This window comes from Esox lucius, chromosome 18 (assembly GCF_011004845.1).
Source record: "Esox lucius isolate fEsoLuc1 chromosome 18, fEsoLuc1.pri, whole genome shotgun sequence".
NCBI classification, from domain to species: Eukaryota; Metazoa; Chordata; class Actinopteri; order Esociformes; family Esocidae; genus Esox; species Esox lucius.
Genome location: NC_047586.1, coordinates 26,794,230 through 26,820,897, shown reverse-complemented (window position 1 = coordinate 26,820,897; position 26,668 = coordinate 26,794,230). Strand labels below are relative to the sequence as shown.

The window sequence follows — 26,668 nt, the reverse complement described above, 5'->3', positions numbered from 1 at the left end:
CAGTACGCCCTAAATATGATTCCATTACCAATACTAGTTAGTGCATAGACAGGCCTTGCGTTCATAGCTAGTAGCTATTCATTTTTAGTGATTTTTTTTTCGTTTTTGGACTTATCCCCCAGGTTTAAACTCACGTTGTAACCACGTAATTGTCGTTCAAATGGAGAAGAGAAAACTCTTTCTTCGTTGGCTACACAGACCATCGCCTACTGTAGTTAATTATTTTCATTGTAACCATACAGCAGTAGCTAGCTAGTGTAGCTAATGATACCGTATTCGCTAGCTGGCTAACAAGCGTTAGCTTCGCTCGCGTTTGCATGTAGTTTGGTTTTAAAAGATGACAAGTATTAATTGAATAGTGTTACCGTTTGTATACTCTTCAAAAGTTCAAATTTAGTCAGATAAATGTATTAGTCGTGAGAAAGTATTATTAAATTCGTGTTGTTACTTACTCTCATCCAACAGCTGGTCCATCTCCGCCATCTTGAATTAGCCGCGCCGCTTTTTCAAAGACTATTGTCAAGATGCATTCTGGGACAGATAGTGTTTGGAGTCTGAGACTGTTAATAACATGCATCATTCAGCTGTTAATCATTAATGGAATGGGAAAATTAAATTGGGATGCAATCAAACATGAATTTACCAATTTATCTAAACCAGGGATGTCCAAGCAGTTCCACAGAGTGTCTGTGGGTTTTTGGTTTTTCCTATAAATTGGTTCCCAGTTCACATCTAAACAACCAGGTAAGGGTAGAAACTAATCAATTAGTAACCTAATTAGTCAATCAAGTACAAGGTGAGAGTGAAAACCTGCAGACACTTGGCCCTCCGCCAAACTGTTTGGACACCCCTGATCTAAACTAATATCGCACAGAAATTAACTGATTTATCTTTTGGACACAGACTGGCACCTATTGACAATTGTTCATAGATGTATAATTAAACCAAACAGATCAATAACTCTGCTGGGAAAATTGTCTGAACACACACAAGCGTATTTGTTATGGCAAAAACAGGCTCAAAAGGAATTCTCTTGACATACATACGTTATCAAGTAAGTAATAAAAATAATTCCATGTAATAGGTTCAACAGACCATAGCATGGAAAATATCCTGAGACTAATAACAATCCAAATTTGGGTAAAACCAACTATATTTGGCATGGAAAACCATGTAGAAAAATAAGTTAAATATGTGCAAATATTAGAAGGCCAGAAACAAATCGCTTTATTCTGTTTGGGAAGGGAGGGGGTGATACTTAGGGTTGAAGAAAACCAAACATATTTTAAAACAAGGAGATCAGTTATACTACAAAATGTACTAAATGTTGTCTGCACAATCATCGCATGTCAGCCTTCACAAAGAGATTGAGAAAATGAAAAAAAATACACAGGTCAAAATAAGTACACCTTAAAAATACAAAGTATTTATCTTAACAGTTCTTTTACTAGTTACTATAGTTCTATTAAACTGTCACCTAATAGCTTTACCATACCAGTAACTTATGTCTGGAATAAAAGCTACTGGGCCGACTGCAGCAAAATGACATTGACAGGTAACTCACATCCTTATGCTTGTCGAAACCCATGAAACTCTTGTTAATCAGTACAAAAAGCAATAGAGAATTTGTTTTATTTCAATTTCTGTCTAGGACCACGTCAATAACAAAGTTTACAGACCAATTTTGTTTATCTTATCGCTTGTATTTCAATGACAATCGCTATCCAAAAAGTGCCTAAATTCATCCATTCTGATTGGTGAACTCTGACCTCAGGATCCACAGTCTTCATAACCAATACTAACCTAATAAACACAAACAGGTACAGAGGTGCATAAAATAAGCCCAGTACCTAAATTCTATTGAATAAAGCTGCTATTGCAATAAGCCATTTGTATATTGGTTAGGATTTGAGCTACTGAATGAATACAGCACATGATAATTAGGCTAGAAAGGTCTTCAGTCCGGGAACAAAGATATCCTCTTTGCGGGGTGAGGACTGGAAGCAGTGAGATGGCGACTTGGTCAGCTAGATCTTTCTGGAGGGGTGTTGGTGGTCACCTACTGCCCTTTTTACCACAGGGATGTTTGGTAGTTGAACTTTATTTTCAGTAGGTACTTCAGATTCACCTGTGCCACATCATACACAATGTACCTGGAGGAGATGTTAAGGCAAATAGAGACTACAATGTGGAGATATAACATCATAGTTGATGCAACTTACGTTCCTGGAGCAGAAAAACTACAAAAGATTTTAAGAAAACAGGACTAGTGTAGTAGAGAGAGCTTTCATTTAAGTAATTTGGCCATCGCACTATTCCAGAGAGATTTACAGTGAGCCAGTACCGTGCACAGATATTCTGAGGGCATGTGCTGAATCTGAAAAAGCGGGCAAAGTTGTTGGCTCACACAGATGGATAATGAGTTGGGAGTGAGTGTGCCGCATAATAAAAAGGATGAAACATGCCCATCGGAGTGAGTGCCACCGATGTAAAAAAGACTGATGATGCATACCCCCGTGCAGACGGGGACGGGCACATGTCAACTGGAAAGGACACTAGATAGCAAAATGACATGTGCTCTGCACAGGTGGAGCCAAACCTGTGCACATGCCAGCAGTGAGCTCATACACTTTTGTACTGGCCCCATGAGAAACTGAACAGTCTTACCAACTGATACAGTATTGATCAGACATGTGCCTTTTTAAATGCCAAAGATTCAGAAGGTAGACCCGGCCATCATAGGTAGCAAAGGATACTCGTTGTACAGCAGACTTGTGTCATCAATATTGGTGTTGATTCCTTTTCCCAGAGGCACTTGCACACCATCTAAAGTGACAGTGGCGCTTGGATCAGGGGCGTTTCTTCCCAAACCTTACAGGGAGAGAAAGAACATAGAGCATAAGCCAAAGTAATCCTATAATTTAATAGAAAAAACTCAAGTAATATTGCATTCTGATTTTTCAGAAAATCTAATAAAAATTACACCTTACCTTTCACACTGTGTTTACCCTTGGGCAGTTTGGTGATGTGCGAGGCTTTCTTCAATTCATGCCTTTACCAAAAAAGTAATATTAATAATGATAGTTCTTAAAATGAAACATGGAATATTTATGACATTCTTAATAATATGAGATGTCACTCACATGTTTCCGAGGGCAACCTCTCCCAGTAGAATGAGGCCAGTAGGGTCGGACTGGGAGGTGTGACAGTAGTTGGCAGACTTGGACACCATGTCGGCAAAGTACACACCTTTGCCAAACATGTAACCTGTCTGAAAGATATCAAGACAGCATTTTTACAAATGCACAGAAAAGCTGGATCTAAGCCAGAATTGTTGCCATAAAGAAACTCAAATATTGCCTGCACACAGAAAATAAAATACATAGAACCACTTCACTAAAGTAAATACAAATGGGTGAAAAATGTAAAGAAAAACCTGAATAAATTAGTGAAGGAACATAACAGATTCCAATGCGTCCTCACAGGTGAACTGCATGATACATTTAAGCAATTAAAATCCTATCATGCTCTATGGCATGTATAAAAATGCTAAGCCTAGAATGGTGTTCCATTCCTCCAGTCGACTTTCAGAGACTACGAATCTAAGCCTTGTAGAATCTAAAACACATTGAAGCGGATCTGGTGGCTCTTGTTGGCCATACACCTTACTGAGACATTGATGTTGGTTTTTCTTTTAATTTGTCACCTATTACAGATGAGGACCAGCCTCTATATAAAAAAAAAAGGGCACTCTAATTTGAGATGGACACTTACTACAGGTGCCTCAGGAGGGGCAATGCGCAAACCCTGAGACAGGATACCAGCATAGTTAGTTGTACGGGAACCGTGCCACAGCAGCTGGCGATTGGGCAGATCCTGGAATGGGCGGTACCTTTGGTACTCTCCCTCTCTAACGATCTTGAAAATCTAAGAGGATGGCAAGACACCACAGAAAAAGGTGAGGGGAAAATTGCTTTAGAATTTCTTAGTGTCAAAAGCAAAACTAAATCATCGCTGGGTACAGGAAAACAATATTTTTTTGTCAGGAGCAACTTACCTCTTCAACTTCCAGTGTGTAGGTGTTGTGTGTAGCAGCATGTGTGTTTTTGACATACTGCAGAATGATCTCTGCCTCCTGCGTGGTCTTGTCAACAACCTGCACGGTGGAGGACAAATCCAGCAAATTCATAGTACAGAACTTTTAGAACACTGTTATTACAAAAGAGTAGCGACAAAAAAAAGAAAAACAGAAATAAAAGCTGCAAGCAGCATTTAGCGGGTCTCAGCATTAAGCTATTAGTAGCCAGATTGCTTTTTCCCCCCAATAGGACACACACCCCCAGCTCTGGACAAAATCTAGAGATCACTGTACCTTTTTCAAAATGTTGAAAAGGAACGTTTTGAGTGAGGAACAGAAGCGTTCAATTTGCATTCATCTCTTAATTTTAACCCTTCTGTTCCTCACTCAAAACCTTCCTTTTTGACTTTTTTAGGAAGGAAAGATAAAGGTGCAGTGGTCGCTTAATTTTTTCCTGAGCTGTATATGGTTTTTCCTTTTCACTAGTATCCCCATGTGGCCAAATGGAAATATCTTTTGTATAAACTAAACTTACAACCCTGATCCTATTTATTAAATGCAATCACACTTAACATTGGTCATTTAATGCTATAGAAGAAGTGTTTTTCACAAATTCAGGACAGCTGAAAAAATATTTCGCCCGACTTAATGGGTCCCAATTGCATATATGTTCCTTGGGAGGAGGTGGACATATCTACCTCTTTTCAAGACTAACTTAAACGGGGTGAGTATGGTGAACTTGCTAATGTGAAAAACCTCAATAGCTTCACCGTGTGGTTGATAAAAAAAAAAAATCTTGCAGTTATTTTTTCCTTATGATCCTTGTCAACATATGTACCTAGTAAAATTATTATACAATTATCCTTGGAGTTGTGCACAAGAATGTGCAAAACCACACCCCCTCACATGTTCATTGGTCAATAGCATCCATGTTTTTGACATACTGGCCTGGCTGATATAACTTTTGAAGACCTTGGTCCCTAGTTGCCCCAAAAATAATAGTGTTTCACCAGTGAACTGCTGAAACCCTAAGAATGGTACCTCAATCTTGGTTTTGAGTTTCTCATAGTTGATGTCGATGGGATCCTTCTTGTTATCATCTGCTCCCCCTCTCAGTAGACTATAAGCCACCTCTATGTCCAGCAAATTGTCCAGCATCTGGACCTTAGCCTGAATAGCAGTAGACACCATGGGTTAGAAACATCTACCATTGTGATTTTTGGACAATTGTTGAAAAAGAGCCACTCTCAAGCCAAAAGGGGTCCCAAATATTTTTTTACTCTCTGATGTATGTGCTGATTTATTCCTCATGTCATCAAAATCACAGAAAGGATAGTGATCTACTTTTACATTATGCACTTACAAAAAACATATTACCCATCCAGCGAGATGGGTAATAGATTAAAGGAAAACACATTTGTTAATTGCAAAAGTCCCAGACTGCAATTTTAATAATAAAAACACAAAAAAAACATACAGTGGGGCAAAAAAGTATTTAGTCAGCCACCAATTGTGCAAGTTCTCCCACTTAAAAAGATGAGACACATGTCATTTTCATCATAGGTACACTTCAACTATGAGAGACAAAATGAGAAAAAAATTATAATCCAGAAAATCACATTGTAGGATTTCTTATTAATTTATTGGTAAATTATGGTGGAAAATAAGTATTTGGTCAATAACAAAAGTTCATCTCAATACTTTGTTATATACCCTTTGTTGCAATGACAGAAAACATTTGACCTCTGTAAGACTTCACAAGTTTTTCACACACTGTTGCTGGAATTTTGGCACATTCCTCCATGCAGATCTCTAGAGCAGTGATGTTTTGGGGCTGTCGCTGGGCAACACGGACTTTCAACTCCCTCCAAAGATTTTCTATGGGGTTGAGATCTGGTGACTGGCTAAGCCACTCCAGGACCTTGAAATGCTTCTTACGAAGCCACTCCTTCGTTGCCTGGGTGGTGTGTTTGGGATCGTCATGCTGAAAGACCCAGCCACGTTTCATCTTCAATGCCCTTGCTGATGGAAGGTAGGTTTTCACTCAAAATCCCACGATACATGGCCCCATTAATTCTTTCCTTTACACGGATCAGTCGTCCTGGTCCCTTTGCAGAAAAACAGCCCCAAAGCATGATGTTTCCACCCCCATGCTTCACAGTAGGTATGGTGTTCTTTGGATGCAACTCAGCATTCTTTCTCCTCCAAACACGACGAGTTGAGTTTATACCAAAAAGTTCTATTTTGGTTTCATCTGACATTCTCCCAGTCCTCTTCTGGACCATCCAAATGCTCTCTAGCATACCTCAGACGGGCCTGGATATGTACTGGCTTAAGCAGGGGGACACGTCTGGCACTGCAGGATTTGAGTCTCTGGCAGCGTAGTGTGTTACTGATGGTAGCCTTTGTTACTTTGGTCCCAGCTCTCTGCAGGTCATTCACTAGGTCCCCCCTTGTGGTTCTGGGATTTATGCTCACCGTTCTTGTGATAATTTTGACCCCACAGGGTGAGATCTTGCGTGGAGCCCCAGATCGAGGGAGATTATCAGTGGTCTTGTATGTCTTCCATTTTCTTATAATTGCTCCCACAGTTGATTTCTTCACACCAAGCTGCTTACCTATTGCAGATTCAGTCCTCCTAGCCTGGTGCAGGTCTACAATTTTGTTTCTGGTGTCTAACAGGTGCCATTAATACAAGTAACGAGTGGAGGACAGAGGAGCCTCTTAAAGAAGTAGTTACAGGTCTGTGAGAGCCAGAAATCTTACTTGTTTGTAAGTGACCAAATTTTTATTTTACCAAGGAATTTACCAATAAATTCAGGGGAAAAAATCCTACAATGTGATTTTCTGGATTTTCTTTTCTAATTTTGTCTCTCATAGTTGAAGTAACAGGCCTCTCTCATCTTTTTAAGTGGGAGAACTTGCACAATTGGTGGCTGACTAAATAAATGTTTGCCCTACTGTACTACTTAATTTTTTTTGGGAAATAAACAAATTCCACTGACAGTATACAGTTTACAAAAATACTAAAGCGTCAATACCATTTCTCTTTGGAGTGGGGTTAATGCACAGGCCCTTACCTGAATATAGTCCAGGTTGCTGAGCAGAGGCGGTTTCTTCATTCCAAAGTCGTGAGGTATGAGGGTGTAGAAGCGGTTGGACAGGTCTAGAATGTGAGAGTCTGATGAACCATCCGAAACAGCCTGCTGTACCTCACTGAGCAGTGCGTAGGCACTCTGGATCTGCCTCTTACTCAGCTTCCCCAGTGGCATCTTCTGGAGGTCAATCTGAAGTAAAAACATATATACAATAAAAACTCGCTTGGAATCATGAGAAATAAAGAAGAAATTGGTGCCAGGAAAACAAAGAGACTCACCTCAAACTCCACCATGGCCTTCTTCATGCTCTCTACATCAAAGATGGTCCTGATGAGTTCCTGGACAGGCTTGGCGAGAAGGGACTTGGTGCCCGCGCTGGCTGTTAGCCTCTTCACTGCCTCCTCATCCTGGTGGGGGGAAACATCCAATGAGGTGTAGGATTGAGACTGGATGGGCCAATCAAGTCCACAGTAAAATAATTTAACAAAAAGTAGGCCTTGTTGAGATATAACTCAAGTAGTGTGTTGGAGTGTGTACCTGTCCGTAGTCAATCTCCAGAGGGTAGAACTTATTGGGGTACTTAGTGAAGTTGGAAGAGCCCCAGGCGTTGCCTGTCTTCTCTTCATACACTCCCAGAAAGTTGTCCATGGCAGAGTTCTTATCATGGAACTTATCCAGCTTATTGCCACCGATGGTGGTCCCCACTCTGCCCCAGGAGCGGAACACCCAATACCTATATGCAGAGGGACAAAAGATGAATCAGGAGTAGCCAGTGGTGAATCAGTTGTTTATTTAAAAAATATATATATTAGCAGTTTTCACAAAGTGCTTATACAGCTACCCAGAGCAAGGAACAAGATGTAGAAGCACGACAACAAGAAAAACCTCCTTAGTGCCGAAACTTTGAATAAACCTAGATTGAAAACAGGTTATGGGTAGTGTGGTACATAGCCAAACCGCCACACTATCCTTCAAAATCAAAACCAGTGGGTCAGAAAATACAGGCAGGAACATGTAGCTTGTAGTTCAGCAAAACACTTGTTTGTACAGAGACAGCAGGAGGATCTTACGATTAAAATGTTTTGCAAATTTCATGGTTTACTGACAGAGGAGGGTAAAAGTGGTGAGGGTGGAGGATGGTGCCAACATTACAGTGAGCCCGGAATCACACCAGGCTACAGCAGTATATGTAAAACAGCAGCAGCTTTATAGACCACCGGACCACCCAAAGCCACCAACTGACCGTTTCTGCACGTCGTCCTCCAGCAGCTGCAATTTGTAGTAGGAGTTGGTTCCACGAACGATGTCCACCAAACCTAGCGTGGCACTGAAAATTTTGCCATTTTGATCAAGGACGTGGGCACTGTTCTCAAGACCAGAGTCTGGGTCCACCGCTGCCCCTCCTTTCACGGTCAGCTTCATCTTCTTACTGGCCTTGCTACTGCCTGCAAAAAATATTGATTATATTACACTACTGCAAAAATGTAATTGCGTCCCACCTGCCGAAATCTCTGTACCAGTCTGTAACAACATAATAGCCTAGCATAACACTCAGTTACACATCAATGCTACAACTGAATTTGTACCTTCCTCTTCTTTCATCTTCTTAGTGCACTTGGCGGCCATGGCGCCAGACTTGGAAGCCGCTGCCACTACTTGGGTCTCCAGTTTGACCTCGGCCCCCCAGGGGGATATGGCATGCAGGGAGACCAGCTCCTGTAGGGCCTTGCCCGACGACTTGATGTCCGAGAGGAAGTCCTCAGAAACAACACGCACGCCAGCCTCCTTTGCCTCCTCCATCTTCTTGGTCATCTTCTCCACTTCCTCTATGCAACAGAGAGCAGTCCAAAAACGTTAAAGTTGGTTATACAAAGAAATCCAATCCTAAAATGTCGTAATATGTTTTCTTACGGTTTCTGTGCTGGTAAGTGTGAACTAAATTTGAATTCAACAACCCTCTCCGTTAACTGGCTACTTACTCTTCGTGCTGAGGCAGAGAGAGGCCTTATTGGCCGTGCCAGTAATCTTCCCACCTAGCGCCTCCACTGCAGCTTTTAGCTCATCCTTGTTCTGTCTCATCTTGCCAACAGCCAGCAGCTTCATCCCTGTCAGAGGCTTGTCTACAGGGGAAGAGTGAAGAGAGAGAGGCATTTACAGTATATAGAATTAGAATAAGTAGAAAAAGACACTGTAAAACTCTGAATGGGACTTGTGTTGTTCTAACATAACTGAGAACAAAGACTCAACACAGAAGTGAAACCCAGATTAAAATCTGCTTTCTTAAGTTCCAAAGGTGCTTACTCACTAGCGCCGGCAGAACATTTTGATTGAGGGAGCTAAGAGAAAGGTAGGTTGAGGCAGGGGTTGTGCTGAACACCTGCGTACTGTGGTTTGGAATCGAGTGACTCCCCTCATAAATGAACAGTCACTTAACGGATGGCAGACGGCTCAACTGACGTGCGCCAACACATTCCTGAATCATTCTTTGGGGTGCAAGTCTTATTCGTGGCGCAGCCAATACATTTCAACAAAATAAGTCAAATAAAGAGATGTAACTCTCATTATAGCAACCATCTGTCTTTCTAGTCCTCGCCTCTTACCAGTTCCTTCATAAAAACATCAAAATGCTAAGCCATCAATCAAGTTGAACTATTCATTCCATTTGTGAGTACAGAATTTCAGGCCAAGGAAGTTATGAACACGCATCTACTACTCCAAGACATGAAGTTGCTGGCTAGCTCAGTGCTGCCCCATTTCATTTGGTTTTTTAAATGCAAGACTAACAGGAATATCACAGGCACCCACTGGCAACTCAATTATCCTCCTAACATCTTCCATGCTTGTTATATTAACAATTAGTTTAACTGTCCATGTGGTGTAATACCAGAATTTAGCAGCACGATAATGGGCTTCAGAATGAGTTTTATGTCAACAAACATCACCATACACCGTCCTACAGACTATAATATTTGTGATCTTGTTTTCTGCAGACAACGCCAGCAGTACCATATTCTGCATTATACTTTCACAGCATCAATGTCATCGTTCTCCCTAGTTGCTCCTAACCTGCTGGGGCTCCCTCTGGGAAGGCCCTACTGGGAGAACTGGAGACAACACTGGCTGCAGAGGAGGAAGGGGGAGGGGCAGGCGCCACCTTAGGGAACACTCGATCTTGTCTCTTGAACTTGAACTTCTTGAGGAAGGTTAGCTCATGGAACTCCTGAAGGTGAAAAGAGGGGAAGTAAGCTTTTGGAATTCCCACTGAGCAGTCAGGTATTTCCATCTCGTATTCATCAAACACACTACAAGAAAACTGTCCAAAGATTGGGAGGTACTTTCTTAACTTGTTTTGTAGGCTTGTAGGGTTGAAATACTGCAAATGCAAGACTTTTGCCAGAACAAACACAACCTCTATTCACATCCAGCTATACCAACCTTCGGGGTGACCCAGTCCTTGCGGTTAGGAAGCTGGGTCTTAAACACACACTTGGTCCAGGCAGAGATGTCCCCTGTGCAGTAGTATGCATCGCTCTTGAACACCAGCTGGCCCTTGCACTCCTCGCAGGGTTTCAGTGCACCAAAGGCCATGCAGTCTGCCAGACTGTCTACAACCTGTTAATCAAACAAATGCACTACTTAAATGGCTGACCCATCAGAAATCAGAATCAGAAACACCCAACTAATATTTTTAGAGACAGACACCAAGAGACAGAAAGAGACAGACGGGAATAGACAAAAAGTAAATTTGTTTCACCCTCCCAAATTATGTCATTATGTTTTGGCTTACGGTGATTACTGGAAAGCTGCAACCAGGATTTTAACTGCTGGCCACAATGACGCAGCAAAACAGTAGGGCAGTGACTTCACTGCTGTGCTATTTGCAGGATCTCCATAACGATCCTTCTTACATTTGATTCTCCAGATGGCACTTCCTGTCCATTGGCAATGAGCAGCTCCTTCATGTCATTAGTGGAACAGTACTGTCTCAGCTTGTCCTTGATGCTCCAGATCAGCTGGCTCTGCTCCTGAACAACAACACAGGAGGAAATTTTTTTTTTGTCGGGAAAATACACACAGACCACAAAGACAAAGGTATTTTTCTCATTTGAAGAAATAAATAGAAAAAAAATTAATATGTGAACCTTCATCTGCAGCTCCAATTTCTTATTCTCATCTTCCTTCTGCTTCTTGGATGGCCCCTCTCCATCTACCTCGTCTGCCTTCCTCTTTCTGATGGGGAAAACAGGTAAAATAAGATCCCCAAAGTAATCAATGGAACACAATCCAAATGCACTGTTACTCTGTTTTTAAGCACAACTCCTTTGAATTGAAGAGCTGAAGGAGTGCTCCAAAACAAGAACAGATCAACTTTTTTTTTTTTTTTACCTTGTTGAAGCTTGGATCTAAGGTCCCAACCACTAAGCTACCCACTGACTCTCCTTTAAGAAAGTTTTATCCTGGAAGAAATTTGACAGTCAAGTTCACCATTAACTTGGTAAATGAGGCCATTAGGGACCAGGGCCTCATTGGATGTTAGTCAAACAACCTGGACACCTTCATCCATCAGGGAGATTCATTAGTGCCGTCACCTTGTGACTACGGAGGTTCAAGTCACCACACGTCTTCATCCTCTGGAGGGGATTCAAGTCGCTGCACGTTGTGGTGACTATGGATGATTAGGGATGTGTTGTGGAAATTTCTTATACAATGTATTCTGACTGTATAAAGAAGTGAGTCCCACTGTTAAGATAGGTACAGGAATGTGTGGGACCTGGTATTTGCATAGGGGGCATCTATTGTCTGTCCAGATGGAGATCAATGGGTTTTAGGACAGGATAGGAGAAGATACAACAGGGGGCAGTAAGGTCAGTTGGCCCCTTTGGGTAAACATTATTGCAGGAAGGATAAGGTGGGGGAAGATAGCATTTGACGTGTGTGATAGAACAAAGGGAAAGGTGTTTGATTGACATGAAACAGATGGCAGCATCTTACCACACCCCTTCTTCCTATGTAATAAATACTGTCAAAATGATGTTTTTATTTAGAAAACTATCCACCGTTACTTTGTAACCTGTATACTTTCTCCTTGCAAGCAAGATTAAAACCGTTTATTGCGCAATTGATTTCTCCTGTCTTACCTACCATTTTCATAGAACTTTGGAATTTTAGAAATTGCCATCACAGATGTCACTCTGTGACCATGTCCTCTTCTCTTTAGTCACCCTGCCACTTCTGGAGGGGAAGTTAATAAGCCTCCCATGGGCTTCTCTTTAAAAACACCTGGCAATCACACAGCCTCTTGGCCGTTTTGCCCCAGAGCAGGAATGACTCACAGGACCCGACACAAAGACCAAAACAACCCCCACCCCAACCCGTGGTAGAATCTATAAATTGAACTACGCTGGACATGAGATGTTGCACATTAGTCAGGCTTTGTGTGTGTGTGTCTGTGTCCACGAGCGAACATGTGGCTGTAGTGGCGGTTTGCGATCAAGCTGGTGCCTTTTTATTATTTGTTCATAGGATCTCCAAAGCAGAAATAACAGATCTTAACTAACACATTGTCTATCTCCCAGGTCCTGCTGAAACTGCAGAGCTATTTATAGAAGACATTACGATAGCAAAGGTCTTCTGAAAAGTAAATGTTTGGTAAGTAGCTGTTACATGCTAGCTTTGTTCGTAGGTGAATGGCAGATATTTTATTTGCTTTTAAATTATTTATTTTTGAAGAGTTTACAAAATATATATATATTAATTAAAATCAGACAATTTGCTACATGTCACAGTATGTAAATAGACTATGTTCATCTCCATTTCAGGAAAATGATAGAAAACCTGAACGCATCAGTGAACCTCTCACCACCCCCCAAAAACTCCCCCATCCATTCTTTCCACCCATCACTGCTACCCCTTTGGAACTCCTCCATCTCACCCATCCCTCCTCCCCCTGACCTGGACTCCCCTAACGCAGTGTACATGGGGGCCGAAATTGTCATTGCCACCCTATCCACCTTGGGAAACCTACTAGTGTGTGCTGCCGTGGGCCTCAATAAGAAACTCTGCACTGTCACAAACTACTTCCTGGTGTCGCTAGCCGTAGCTGACATGTGCGTGGGCGCGTTGGCCATCCCATGCGCTATCCTGACTGCCAAGGGTGTTCCCCGCCACGACCTCTACCTGTGCCTGCTGATGCTCAGCGTGTTGATCACTCTGACACAGAGCTCCATCTTCAGCCTGCTGGCCATAGCTGTGGAGCGTTACATCGCCATTCTCCTGCCTTTGCGTTACTGCATGCTAATGACACCGCGTAGCGCTATCCTAGTTATTCTGGTTACCTGGGTGCTAGCTTTCCTAATAGGCCTGGTGCCCCTCATGGGTTGGCACAAGAAGCCGCCCGACTCCGGTTACTGCTTATTTGTGCTAGTGGTGGACATGAACTACATGGTCTACTTTAACTTCTTCGCCTGCATGCTGGCTCCCTTGGTGGTCATGTTCATCATCTACACCCAGATCTTTGCCACAGTCAAGCGGCAGCTGCGGCGCATCGCGGCCGAGGGCGGCGCAGGGGATGCGAAGGGGCAGGCAGCCCAGGCGGCAGGTGCAAATAGGGAGCTGAAGACAGCCACATTGCTTTTCCTCATCCAGTTCCTCTTCGCGGCCTGTTGGATCCCTCTGCATGCCATCAACTGTTTTCTGCTCCTCTGCCCCGGGTGCCCCGTGCCTCTGGAGCTCCTGCTTGCCGCCATTATCCTTTCGCATGCTAACTCCGCCATTAACCCCTTCCTGTATGCGTACAAGATGAGAACCTTTCGGAACACCTTCAAAGCCATCTTGCTCTGCTTCAGAGCTCAAGGGGGCGAGAAAGAAGGTGGGTCCACCAACCACCCAAGCTGACTGATGACAATATTGGCAAAATCTGAATCGGCACTCCTTTACATTCAACTGGTGACCCGTATGTGCCATTTTGAGTCTGTTATGCAAATGATTGTGAGCAATGACAACGGTCTAATTAAATAATTGAAATTGCAATAACATTAGTTACACATCTGACTAATGTTAGCTCAAAATCATTTACACTAAAGGTAAAGTTTTTAGAGCACCAGGCTACATGGTTATTTAAATCATTAGCCTAAGCCTCACCCTTCAGATTTGACAGTGGGCAGTCTCCTCTTGAGCTCCTCCTTGTCTTCCACTCTGAGAGTGTTGAAGCCTTTGAGCTGGGTAGCGCTGTACTCGGCTTTGAAGGCCAGCTCCTCCCTACGGCCCACAAAGCAGGCTGTATGGTACCAGCGGTCTATCAAACCCAGTTGGGGCTTCTCTGGGTCTACTGTCTTCTTCGACACACGGATTTGGTCCTGGAAGAGGGTAGGCGTTAGGGCTGTTACAAAAGTATCTGAGGTTATATACAGTAGCAACATGCATATTTATCCTCAAAACCATTTTTCAAATGGAACAGATGTTGAAAGATAAGCGTAGTGTAATGTTATTTTGCAGCCACATGTATATCACATGGCAAACAGAATACAGTTAATGACTCCAACCTTTTCAATTTTTTGCTCACATCCTTTGCACGTGCTGCGGTTAGACTTGGCGTACTCCACTCCAAAGTCATTTAGAGTCTTCTCCCCTTTTGCTCCACCCTTTGCGTCACCTTTTCCTGTGTTAAAGAGGGAATCCGATGTGTTATTGTACCATTGACCTGCAGTCAATGAGTATTCACTTTGTTATTGAGTGCCTTTTCCATGACAACACTGAGTTCCGGATTACGATGGGGGTAAGGTTAAAAAGTTAGATGTTAAAGCCTGACCTCCTGCAGCTCCCCCGGTCTCTATGGCCTTTTTGACCTTCTCCTGGTCCTCCCAGCGAAGGTCAGAGAACCCAGCGATGTCGCCTGGAGACTGGGCGGCTGCTCGCAACCAGAAGCAGGAGAAATGGTGCCAGTGAGGGACCTTACCGTCAAACATGGGGGACTGAGGAAAGTTATAGTAGAGTCAGTTGAGTAGATTCACACACAGATGAACTATATCTATTTCACAGATATCACTTTCAAAACCCCGTTTGAACCCCCCCTTTCTACAAAATCAATCTACTATACTGTACATACCAGCCCTTTCTAGAAATAAAATGTTGGGGATTTGAATAACGAAATATTCTGCACAAAAATGTTGTGAAATTCATAGTCAAGTTAAGCGTCATGTAACCAGTTAAGGACCACTAAATTAGACTGTACTCTACACTGTAGCTGAAGTTTTCCCTGAACTAATTTGTAAATGGGTCAATCTGACATAATGCGATGGTTGGCTACCTGACGCGAGATTTCTAAAATCAGAGTACATAACTTCAATAAACGGCAATCTAAGCAGTGAAACTGAAACATACGGGTACAGTATGTCTGACCAAGTCATCATAAGTGCACATGGAATACCGATGGTAGCGAAGAAATTAAATCCTATTCTTATTCAATAATCTAGTGGCCAGTAAACGCAAATGAAGGCCTATCACCGCAATAAAACATCACGTATTTTTAAATAAAACTCAAAGCACATCAATGTTTTTTTGAGGCAGAATCAACGACATACACTTATACAAGCTTTTTTGGGGGGGGATTAAGCGTTTCAGCAGTTTCACGGAAAAGATCAGAAGCTCAAGTTACCTGCACCATGATAGCCATCCGCAGCGAATCCTTGGCAATATTTTCCTTGCATTTCTTGCACGAAGCACGTCCACTTTTGGCATATTCAGCTTTGTAAAGTTTGTCGTCTTGCGAATCCGCCATTTTGTATATTGTGCTATAGATTTAGACTGATTGACTATAAAGCTAACTTGCCTGGCACTTGCAGTAGCCACAACAATCACAATGTATTTTCACCCCGCGTGCAGTGTACACTACCCGCGCATAGTCGCAGACAGAAATAATCGAGTGACAATTTCAAAGACAGAGAAAATCAAACACAGAGTGTGATAAATAGATAATGTTCAATTTGTGTTTTTGATCGGTACTATTTCTAATATTCATTTGTATGGATGTTTTGCTTATTCCGAATGTGTTATTTTCGGAGTGATATCAGAAGATAATAGCAGCTGTCGAATAGCCATTAGATGGCGCACTTGATTTATTCATGAAATCTGGTAATTACCTTAGGAATTTCACTCTTTTCCCCCATGAAAATAGTCTATGGGCAAAAGAAACGAATCTATGTTTGTTTTATTAATCGTTATGTTGCGGGTCATACTGAGACACTATTATAGATACTAACCTCACTCAGATAATAATTGAGTGACTTGATGGTAATTATTTTTGGGGGTGGTAGCCTAATTAGTATTTTGAGGTGATATACAGCTGGGCATCTCTGCTTAGACTGCTGCCCCCGCGACCCGGCCCCGGATAAGCGGAAGATGATGGATGGATGGAGGGATGAATGGATATAAAGCTGGGGTGACCGTATTTCAGTCAGTTTTCAGGTGTTCCAACTTATTTAGAAGATCATGTTTTGTCTGGTATTTTCACTTGGTCCTATTTTTTGATTGGTCCTACCTACTGCCCATTCGAATGTGACAGGTTATCATGATTTGCACCTGTCAGTCTTAAAGTTCCTTCCATTCACATTTTAGTTCTCACGAGCTGCAAGCCCAAAAAGAAAGCAATGTTATTTGTTCGAGTAAATTTTGCATTAAAGTGCACAGCTTTAGCTATTACAAACTATTAACTAACTATTAAAAACTCATTAAAGACAAGCCGACTCTGAGCAAGAATGCTTCATGCGAAAAGTACAGCAGGCCACTGGGCTCCACACCCCCGGAATCAAATTAACGAAAGTGTAGGCAAAATTCCGTTGGCTGTGAAACGTAGGCTGTGTTAATTTTTCAGAGCATAATATGTGCATGTTATCCAGAGTGCAATCACTCTTGTTGTTGTTTCAATTAAATTCATTAATTTGTCATTATTTTCTTATAGTATAGCTTTTACAGCTGAAACTAACCCTTGCCAGAGAGACGCATAATGTGTTGATCTGAGTGACACGCTGTTGGATCAGTACAGTTAATTCAGTACATACACAATGGACAGTGTTTGCGTATTTAAAAATACAATTTGATGTACATTAAAATAGTAGTATGGGGCCATTATTGTAGCAAAACTATTTACAAATGTGTGTGGGGAGTTGTGTACTATCTCAATCCGTGTGTGCGTAATCAGATTTGTAATTTTGTAAAATAATCTCGAAATGCGTACCGAGTTTTGTGAATGTACATGAATCAGCAAATGTGTATTCAGATTCTGTGTGCGTAATCAGAATAGTATGGGTAAAAACATCTCAAGATCTATATTCAGATTTGTAAGCGTATTGAGATTTGTAAATGTTTGTAAAAATCTGTAAATGCGTAGATAGATCTGTGAATGTAAAGACAACTCTGTAAATGCGTAGACAAATCTTTAAATGCATATACGGACAAGTCATCAGTTACAACTCAGACGGGCCTCTTAATTTGCTGTCTTTTTTTTTACACGTGACTTTTGCTACATTTCTGCCGCAGCAGAGATCTGCAAATGTGTGTGGTGATTTGCAAATGCATGTGGCGATTTGCAAATGCGTGTTGAGTTTTGTATGTTTTGCCACCAGGCAGCGGTAGCACGCACTGATTTTAAGCGTGACATACATTGATGGGCTGGTAATGTAGTGGTTTGAGGAATGCCATTTAAGTATATTACCCAGGACACTGATTAACATCACCAAGGGTCTGTTGGAGACTTGGTGTGGCCAGATCTTTAGAGAAGCAAATGTTATGCAGGACCCCTGCTTACCATCACCAAGGGTGTGTTGGAGACTTGGTGGGGCCAGACGTGCCTCTTCGTCAAATATACTTCCACTCTTTCTCAACAGACATTTCTCATTACACTACACATTCTATGCCAAAACAAACTGCTCATATGGATCTGGTTTAACATCACTGTTGAAATTGACACATTCTCCTAAGGTAAATACAAGAATTCCATCCATTGGCCTACAATGGGAAAATGGTTGAATCTGGTTGAATCTGGTAGAAGAGTTTTTGTGTGCACATGTGTGTGCGTGTGTATGCACGCGCGTGTGTGTGCGTGCGTGTGTGTGGTGGAATACAGCAACATTTCTAATATCACAACTTTTCTTCAAAATGAAATGCTTTCATTACAGAATACATGGTTTTATACTTTAATGACAGTGAGATATTTATTTTAATTTTTAATGGAAGTCAATGGGACATTTCTGTCCACGGTGTCCAGAGGGAGTATCTGGCACTACATAAAATATACTAATGCAATCAAATACATTTTGTTGCTTATCTTTGACATATCCAATACTCTAATCACCACCAAAGCCCATGCCTCTACTATTTATTGTATGGAAAATACACTCACCTAAAGGATTATTAGGAACACCTGTTCAATTTCTCATTAATGCAATTATCTAATCAACCAATCACATGGCAGTTGCTTCAATGCATTTAGGGGTGTGGTCCAGGTCAAGACAATCTCCTGAACTCCAAACTGAATGTCAGAATGGGAAAGAAAGGTGATTTAAGCAATTTTGAGCGTGGCATGGTTGTTGGTGCCAAACGGGCCGGTCTGAGTATTTCACAATCTGCTCAGTTACTGGGATTTTCACGCACAACCATTTCTAGAGTTTACAAAGAATGGTGTGAAAAGGGAAAAACATCCAGTATGCGGCAGTCATGTGGGCAAAAATGCCTTGTTGATGCTAGAGGTCAGAGGAGAATGGGCCGACTGATTCAAGCTGATAGAAGAGCAACTTTGACTGAAATAACCACTCGTTACAACCGAGGTATGCAGCAAAGCATTTGTGAAGACACAACACACACAACCTTGAGGCGGATGGTCTACAACAGCAGAAGACCCCACCGGGTACCACTCATCTCCACTACAAATAGGAAAAAGAGGCTACAATTTGCACGAGCTCACCAAAATTGGACAGTTGAAGACTGGAAGAATGTTGCCTGGTCTGATGAGTCTCGATTTCTGTTAAGACATTCAGATGGAAGAGTCAGAATTTAGCGTAAACAGACTGAGAACATGGATCCATGTTGCCTTTTTACCACTGTGCAGGCGGGTGGTGGTGGTGTAATGGTGTGGAGGATTTTTTCTTGGCACACTTTAGGCCCCTTAGTGCCAATTGGGCATCGTTTAAATGCCACAGCCTACCTGAGCATTGTTTCTGACCATGTCCATCCCTTTATGACCACCATGTACCCATCCTCTGATGGCTACTTCCAGCAGGATAATGCACCATGTCACAAAGCTCAAATCATTTCAAATTGGTTTCTTGAACATGACAATGAGTTCACTGTACTGAAATGGCCCCCACAGTCACCAGATCTCAACCCAATAGAGCATATTTGGGATGTAGTGGAACGGGAGCTTTGTGCCCTGGATGTGCATCCCACAAATCTCCATCAACTGCAAGATGCTATCCTATCAATATGGGCCAACATTTCTAAAGAATGCTTTCAGCACCTTGTTGAATCAATGCCACATAGAATTAAGGCAGTTCTGAAGGCGAAAGGGGGTCAAACACAGTATTAGTATGGTGTTCCTAATAATCCTTTAGGTGAGTGTATAATTGTTTTAATAATTCAAACAATCAAACAGGCATTTAAAGGGTTAAAATCCTGAATGTTTGGTTGTTTTGAGCAGGTTTTAAGTTGTTTAAGAGATTTATGAAAAAAAAAAGCTGAACATAATATTAATGTATAAATATTTTATATCGGTTTATTGTATGTGTACATTTTTGTCCACGAAGGTGTCCAAAGGGTAGTAAATTTGAGGGGCGCACAAGGTTTAAATACAATGTTAGTTTGATAGACAAAAAACCATGTCCATGTTTAAAATAATGAAATATGTCTGGCTATGTAGGGATTGTAGAAATAACTAGCTACTTGGCTCCTTAATTAATTGTATGTCAATTAATATGAAACCTAGCTTTACGATAGTTTTATCCGTATTGACAACACATTTACAAGAATGTGTGGTTCTGCACGTACTGCATGAGTGGAGGCAAATAATAACAACTTTATATATATAGCCCTTCTCTAGCCCAAAGCAAAAAGCGCTTCACACAGCAGTAAAACAGCCAAAGTAAATAATAAGATGATAGCAGCTGCCTCAAATACATGTAATGAACCTGTATTTTTGTCACTTTGCAGTTACATTCTCCTTTTCTACAAATGTTCTTAAGGTTACATATATTCTCATCATTCCAAGGATATTCTTTAAAAGCATCTGACATCTATGGTAAACTCAGACTCATAGCAGATTAGGATTTTGAGTAGCTTTGGCTGATTCATACTATTAGGCCTAATTTTATTTTAATCTCTCTTGGAAAGGGTAAGCCTAGAAGGACTTGATAGACTGGATGTGTTACTGAGGCTGCAGGTGGGGCAATCCCATCCTCATAGGACTAACCATCATAATTCAGTCAAGCACAATAAAACAAGGATTAATAAAACAAAATCTCAGGCACGTGCTGGAGTCTGGTGTAGCAGTCTAAACTCCTGACTCCGGACCGTGCATTCCCCCTGGTGACGGGTTTTGAGCCCCTGCATGGACGACTGTCTGCCCTTCATCCATCTCCCTAGCCTCTTTCTTCTTCATCCATCTCTCTAGCCTCTTTCTTACAGTCCTGGCAATAAAATAATATAAAATACCTCCAAACATCTTCAAAAACTCAAATCGACACAGGACAGACAGGCAGATAATCAATATTTGGATATCCTGGTTTCTGTTTCTGCTCTCCTGACAACACTTTGGAATTTGACCCACTCCAAGGAATTTCTAGTACACAATTTAGGACCTTTTGTTATCACTGATTCATGTGTTTGATTATGGCAGTTTTTTAAATAATGAAATAGAAGGCATTAAAAGATGTAGATTGGATGTATAGGTTGTAGATATCTAATGCGCTAAATGCCACACCAAAGGATGCCGGTCCATCGGTTTTTCTTCCCTCCCTAGGTCTGCCAGCTACCCAGCATCAGTCTCTGAACTCCCAACACCCCACCCAAGACAGACTTCACCCTCACCTCTCTTCTTTTTCGTCCTCCTGATGAACTCTTACTTCCACAATAGCCCTGCTTCTTGTTCCTACTCCTGCTGGCCAACCAGCAACCAGCTGCACATGCGCTCCTTTTCTACCCACGGCTAATTTAGAGACATTTTCATTCCACCAAAAGCCTCAGCTGCCGCTCCACCATTAAACTCTCCTGCATCTTCCTCACTTTTGTAAGTTTTCCTTATCACATACATTCTTCAAAATTCCTCTTATAAAGGCCCTTTACATAAAAAAAGTTTTTGTACTAATGATCTTGAGATTAATTTATAATATATTGCTTTGGTCGCAATGATTTACAAAGTTTCCTATAGGTTTGAATGAGTCAATGTATTCAACTTATATAATATTAATATTTGAATATAGGGAATATATTGTTAATTTTATAAATTGTTTACCTCTTTTGATTGAACATGGAAGTTCAAAACCTTATGACCACCTGCCTAATACGCTGTTGGTCCTCCGCGTGCCACCAATAAAGCACTGACCCGCCAAGACATGGACTCTACAAGACCCCTGAAGGTGTCCTGTGGTATCTGGCACCAAGACATTAGCAGCAGCTCCTTCAATTCCTTTAAGTTGCAAGAAGGGATTTGCCATGCATCTGACTTGTTGCATCCCACAGATGCTCAGTTGGGCTGAGATCTGAAGAATCTGGAGGCCAGGGCAACACCTTAATCTCTCTTGTTCTTCCTACCATTTCGGAAAACAATGTGTGCAAAAGGTATACCTGGTTCACTGTGGTATGCTTGGTTCACTGCGATGTTTAGGTAGGTGGAACGTGTCAAATTGACTTTCACAGCAGAACATTGCCCAGAGCATCACACACCCTCCACCAGCTTGTTGTCTTCCCACAATGCAGCCTGGTGCCATCACTTTTCCAGGTTAATGGCAAACATATACGCGGCAGTCCACTTTTGCCCAGAAGGCACATTTAATGGATTATTGTGTAATTACATAATCAGGTATTGCATGGTCAATGTCAGTCACCAGGATATAACATTATTAATCATTATACAGCAAGAGTGACCAATCCTATTCTCCGGTAGGAGAAGCCCTATTGTAATCATTAGTATTATTATTATTCCTGTGGCCTAAACTGCTAAATAACACACACAAAGTCCCTGGTAACTTTTTTTATAACTTTGCCCACTTAAACTACAGCCCCAGAGTAATTACCTCACTGACACCCATCCTGATTTGTCCACCAGGGGCGCTACAATACACAATTCAATTAGCGAATTTCCAACCTAGAATGGTGATTGTTTGTGTACATGCCTCATTTCTCATGTTGAACAGAAAAGCCTCAAGAACCCATACAGTCCGCGATCTTGGATTTTTCTGTACAGTAGAAATTTGGCTAAACCTATAAAAAATTATTTAAAACAATAAGTCTGATTGACCTGCCCCTTGGCATACAGGTGTCTCATACATGCCTCCCTATAGGTTTATAAGGAATAAGAGGTACATTGCAAGATGGTGGACAAAATGGTCAATTAGTATTAAAAAAGTATGCGCAATGTTCATGTGAGCTTACCATTAACGAACAATAACTTATACACTTCATTGTAATTGTGCATGCTGATACTACTCACATGTGTCACCATGTGCATTAGTTTGACCATATCTCAAAAGATGGCAAAACAGCAGCCGACAGAATTCTGATCATTTTCGACATAATCTAATGCTAATATATACTTTAAAATTCTTCTTCTCCTGAACCATGCATCAGATTTACTCGCCAGTGAATTTCAGGACTCAAGGCTATATTTCTGAACAGAACTCATAATAACTAGATGATATGTCAAAAAATCAACTGATCATTAGCCCTTACCGCTAATACTAATGAACACTATAAAAATTCATATAAAATCAACCATTACTCCGATATACCTGACTGTCGGTACATAGGTGTCTCATAAGTGCCTCCCTGAAGGGTGATAAGAAATATGAGATTTATTGCAAGATGGTGGAACAATGAAGTCAGTAAAAATGTGCTTAATGTAAGTACATTGGACAATAGAAGGTAGGTGATACAATGAAGTAACCAACTTCTATGCTGTCTGTAAAATATAGACCAGGTATACCTACCACAAAGAGACCCGACCTGATTCCTCAACAGAGGGCACCATAGCCCATGCCCTAATAATATTTCCCATAGTGATGCCATTTCCAACCAGATTGACCTAGAATGCTGATTTATTTTAAGCATTGCTGAGCTCAGTCTCTTTTGCATGTTTCTGCCCTTTATGCTAACTCCAATGACCACTATAAGAATTATTTTAAAATCAAACCATAGTCGGATTCACCCGACTGTCGGTGTACACGTCTCATATGTGCCTCTACAGCGATAAATTGCAAGATGGCAGAGCTATGACATCAGTAAAAAATTATTAATTGTATGTACATTTGACAATAGGAGGTAGATGATATGATGTAACCAAGTTCTATGCTTTCTTTGTTACACAATCACACACAATCTTAGTGAAACATATAAAAATTATATATATATACTTTCAGTGTCGTACCACTGCGTTTTCCATTGCCAGTGTTTTTGTCACTGGCCTTAGAGAGTTACCCTCCATGGCCATGTCTGTGTCTATGCCTTTCGAAAGTGGACCATATATCAACAATAAATCTGATTTACCTGGCCAGCAGCATGTGTCTTATATGTGTCTCCCTTATAAGAGATACATGTTATTATCTGTTTTCCAAAAAGATAGGACATTTCTCATATCAGGAAGTGCAATAATTACTTTTCCACAGACTTTGATGAGCTGTTTACAAAAATAAACTGTATAAATAAGGTGCAAGGCACCGGGGCTGGATGAGATCCGCCCTGAGTATCTCAAGTCTCTGGATGTTGTGGGGCTGTCTTGGTTGACACGCCTGTGCAACATCGCGTGGCGGTCGGGGACAGTGCCTCTGGGATGGCAGACCGGGGTGGTGGTCCCTCTTTTTAGGAAGGGGGACCGGAGGGTGTGTTCCAACTATAGGGGGATCACACTTCTCAGCCTCCCTGGGAAAGTCTATGCCAGGGTTCTGGAGAGGAGAATACGGCCGATAGTAGAACCTCGGATTCAGGAGGAACAGTGTGGTTTTCGTCTGGGCCGTGGAACACTGGACCAGCTCTATACCCTCTACGGGGTGTTGGAGGGTTCATGGGAGTTTGCCCAACCAATCCACATGTGTTTTGTGGATTTGGAGAAGGCATTCGACTGTGTCCCTCGCGGCATCTTGTGGAGGGTGCTTGGGGAATATAGGGTCCTGGGTCCTTTGGTAAGGGCTGTCAGGTCCCTGTACAACCGAAGCAGGAGCTTGGTCCGCATTGCCGGCAGTAAGTCAGACTTGTTCCCAGTGCATGTTGGACTCCGGCAGGGCTGCCCTTTGTCACCGGTTCTGTTCGTAATTTTTATGGACAGAATTTGTAGGCGCAGCCAGGGGCCGGAGGGTGTCAAGTTTGGGGACCACACATTTAGTCTCTGCTCTTTGCAGATGATGTTGTCGTGTTGGCCCCTTCTAACCAGGACCTTCAGCATGCACTGGGACGGTTTGCAGCCGAGTGTGAAGCGGTGGGGATGAAAATCAGTACCTCCAAATCCGAGGCCATGGTCCTCAGTCGGAAAAGGGTGGCTTGCCCACTTCAGGTTGGTGGAGAGTGCCTGCTTCAAGTGGAGGAGTTTAAGTATCTAGGGGTCTTGTTCACGAGTGAGGGAAGGATGGAACGGGAGATTGACAGACGGATCGGTGCAGCTTCTGCAGTAATGCAGTCAATGTATCGGTCTGTCGTGGTGAAGAAAGAGCTGAGCCGCAAGGCGAAGCTCTCGATTTACCAGTCAATCTACGTTCCTACTCTCACCTATGGTCATGAGCTTTGGGTCATGACCGAAAGGACAAGATCCCGGATACAGGCGGCCGAAATGAGCTTTCTCCGCAGGGTGGCCGGGCGATCCCTTAGAGATAGGGTGAGAAGCTCGGTCACCCGGGAGGAGCTCAGAGTAGAGCCGCTGCTCCTCCACATCGAGAGGGGTCAGCTAAGGTGGCTTGGGCATCTTTTTCGGATGCCTCCGGAACGCCTTCCTGGGAAGGTGTTCCGGTCCCGTCCCACCGGGAGGAGACCCCGGGGAAGACCTAGGACACGCCTCGGTGTCCCCCCGGAAGAGCTAGAGGAAGTGTCTGGGGAGAGGGAAGTCTGGGCATCCCTGCTTAGACTGCTGCCCCCGCGACCCGGCCCCGGATAAGCGGAAGAAGATGGATGGATGGAAATAAGGAATATTACATTTTCATTATCAATACCCCAGCATGCTTTGCAGCTGTTCAATTTGTTCATGTTCATGGTTGTTGTAATTGATTAGAAGGTTTCAGAGCTTTGTTTTTTGTGCCATCTTGTACTTTATGTACAGTGATACACTCTTGAATGTGTTTTGGGGATTATAGTAGTTTTTGGGTGCCAACCATAGAAAGGAAGGCCATTGTGTTTGGTGTGCGTTGCAGCATCATGTCTATTCAGGCATTTTGGTCTTCAGACTCTCTTTTGTTTTTGTGAATTATGTGCTTAGTAGATTTTGGGTTGGAGTGAGTCACCTGGAAATAATAAACTATTGTGTGTGTATGGCCCACCATTACCTGCCATGTATAATCTTCCTCCAGGGGTGCTTCAGGACACAGTTCATATTGCTAATATTTTAATGATGGTGTTTCCATCCTGCTTCTGGCACACTCTTGGCAATGCTTCTGAATGTAACTACAGCAAAAAAGTTGAAAAGGAAGGTTTTGACCTATAATTCTGCATGTTTGTGTACAAGCCTCATTTCTCATGAGGAACAAAAAAAACTCAAGAACCCATAAAATCTGCCCTATTGGATTTTTCTTTACAGTGAAAATTTGCTAAAACCTACTAAATGTTTAAACTTTTATAAAATAAGTCGGATTCAGATGCCGTTTGGGATACAAGTGTCTCATACATTTCTCCTTTGAACGATTTCGGAAATAAGAGATATCTTGCAAGATGGTGGATAAAATGACTGATTACAATATATGTATGCAAAACATTCATGTCTGCATTGCTTTATGGAACAATAACCTATACAGGTTATATTCATTGTGCCTTCTGACACCACCCCCATATAACACCACGTGAATTTGTTTGCTGAAATCTCAAAGGACAGACAAACGGCAGCTGCCAGAAATCTGACCATTTTCAACACAAGCTAATGCTAATAAATGCCTTTAAAACTCTTCTTCTCCTGAACCGTACATCTGATTTACTCGCTAGTAAAAATCCAGAAAATCACATTGTATGATTTTTAAGTAAATAATTTGTATTTTATTGCATGACATAAGTATTTGATACATCAGAAAAGCAGAACTTAATGTTTGGTACAGAAACCTTT

General features: G+C 42.0%; 3 protein-coding genes across 4 annotated transcripts in view; 1 reads left to right on the top strand and 2 right to left on the bottom strand.

Annotated features, from left to right (window-relative positions):
• Positions 1-534, bottom strand: part of lin9 (lin-9 DREAM MuvB core complex component) — a 45,072-nt gene extending 44,538 nt beyond the window's left edge. The window contains exon 1 of one of the 2 annotated variants that reach the window (XM_010865233.4): positions 453-534. In XM_010865233.4, the coding sequence (XP_010863535.1) occupies positions 453-483 (31 nt within the window). In that variant the 5' untranslated portion in view covers positions 484-534. The remainder of the gene's footprint in view (positions 1-452) is intronic. The other variant, XM_010865234.5, reaches the window with a different exon arrangement.
• A 669-nt stretch (positions 535-1,203) lies between these two features.
• On the bottom strand, positions 1,204-16,074 carry parp1 (poly (ADP-ribose) polymerase 1). The gene is made up of 21 exons (XM_010865231.5): positions 15,830-16,074; positions 14,984-15,146; positions 14,718-14,833; positions 14,317-14,531; positions 11,319-11,406; positions 11,085-11,201; positions 10,612-10,788; positions 10,243-10,396; positions 9,156-9,296; positions 8,763-9,002; positions 8,420-8,621; positions 7,714-7,909; positions 7,455-7,583; positions 7,159-7,365; positions 5,120-5,248; positions 4,058-4,156; positions 3,775-3,927; positions 3,144-3,271; positions 2,991-3,052; positions 2,757-2,871; positions 1,204-2,153 (listed from the first exon to the last, which is right to left on the bottom strand). The coding sequence occupies exons 1-21, from the start codon at positions 15,950-15,952 to the stop codon at positions 2,072-2,074; spliced, it is 3,036 nt and encodes a 1,011-aa protein (XP_010863533.1). The 5' UTR covers positions 15,953-16,074; the 3' UTR covers positions 1,204-2,071.
• Positions 13,074-14,305, top strand: LOC109615378 (adenosine receptor A2a-like). Its single transcript, XM_034287945.1, has one exon. The coding sequence runs from the start codon at positions 13,153-13,155 to the stop codon at positions 14,068-14,070; it is 918 nt and encodes a 305-aa protein (XP_034143836.1). The 5' UTR covers positions 13,074-13,152; the 3' UTR covers positions 14,071-14,305.
• Positions 16,075-26,668: the final 10,594 nt, after the last annotated feature.

Excerpts from the sequence above, each read along its gene's own strand:
- LOC109615378 (XM_034287945.1), top strand. The coding sequence starts at position 13,153 with ATGGGGGCCGAAATTGTCATTGCCACCCTATCCACCTTGGGAAACCTA.
- parp1 (XM_010865231.5), bottom strand. The coding sequence starts at position 15,952 with ATGGCGGATTCGCAAGACGACAAACTTTACAAAGCTGAATATGCCAAA. Across the intron at positions 14,532-14,717 it reads GTGAGCAAAAAATTGAAAAG|GACCAAATCCGTGTGTCGAA; the intron begins GTTGGAGTCATT and ends ACCCTCTTCCAG. Across the intron at positions 10,397-10,611 it reads AGGACTGGGTCACCCCGAAG|GAGTTCCATGAGCTAACCTT; the intron begins GTTGGTATAGCT and ends TTTCACCTTCAG.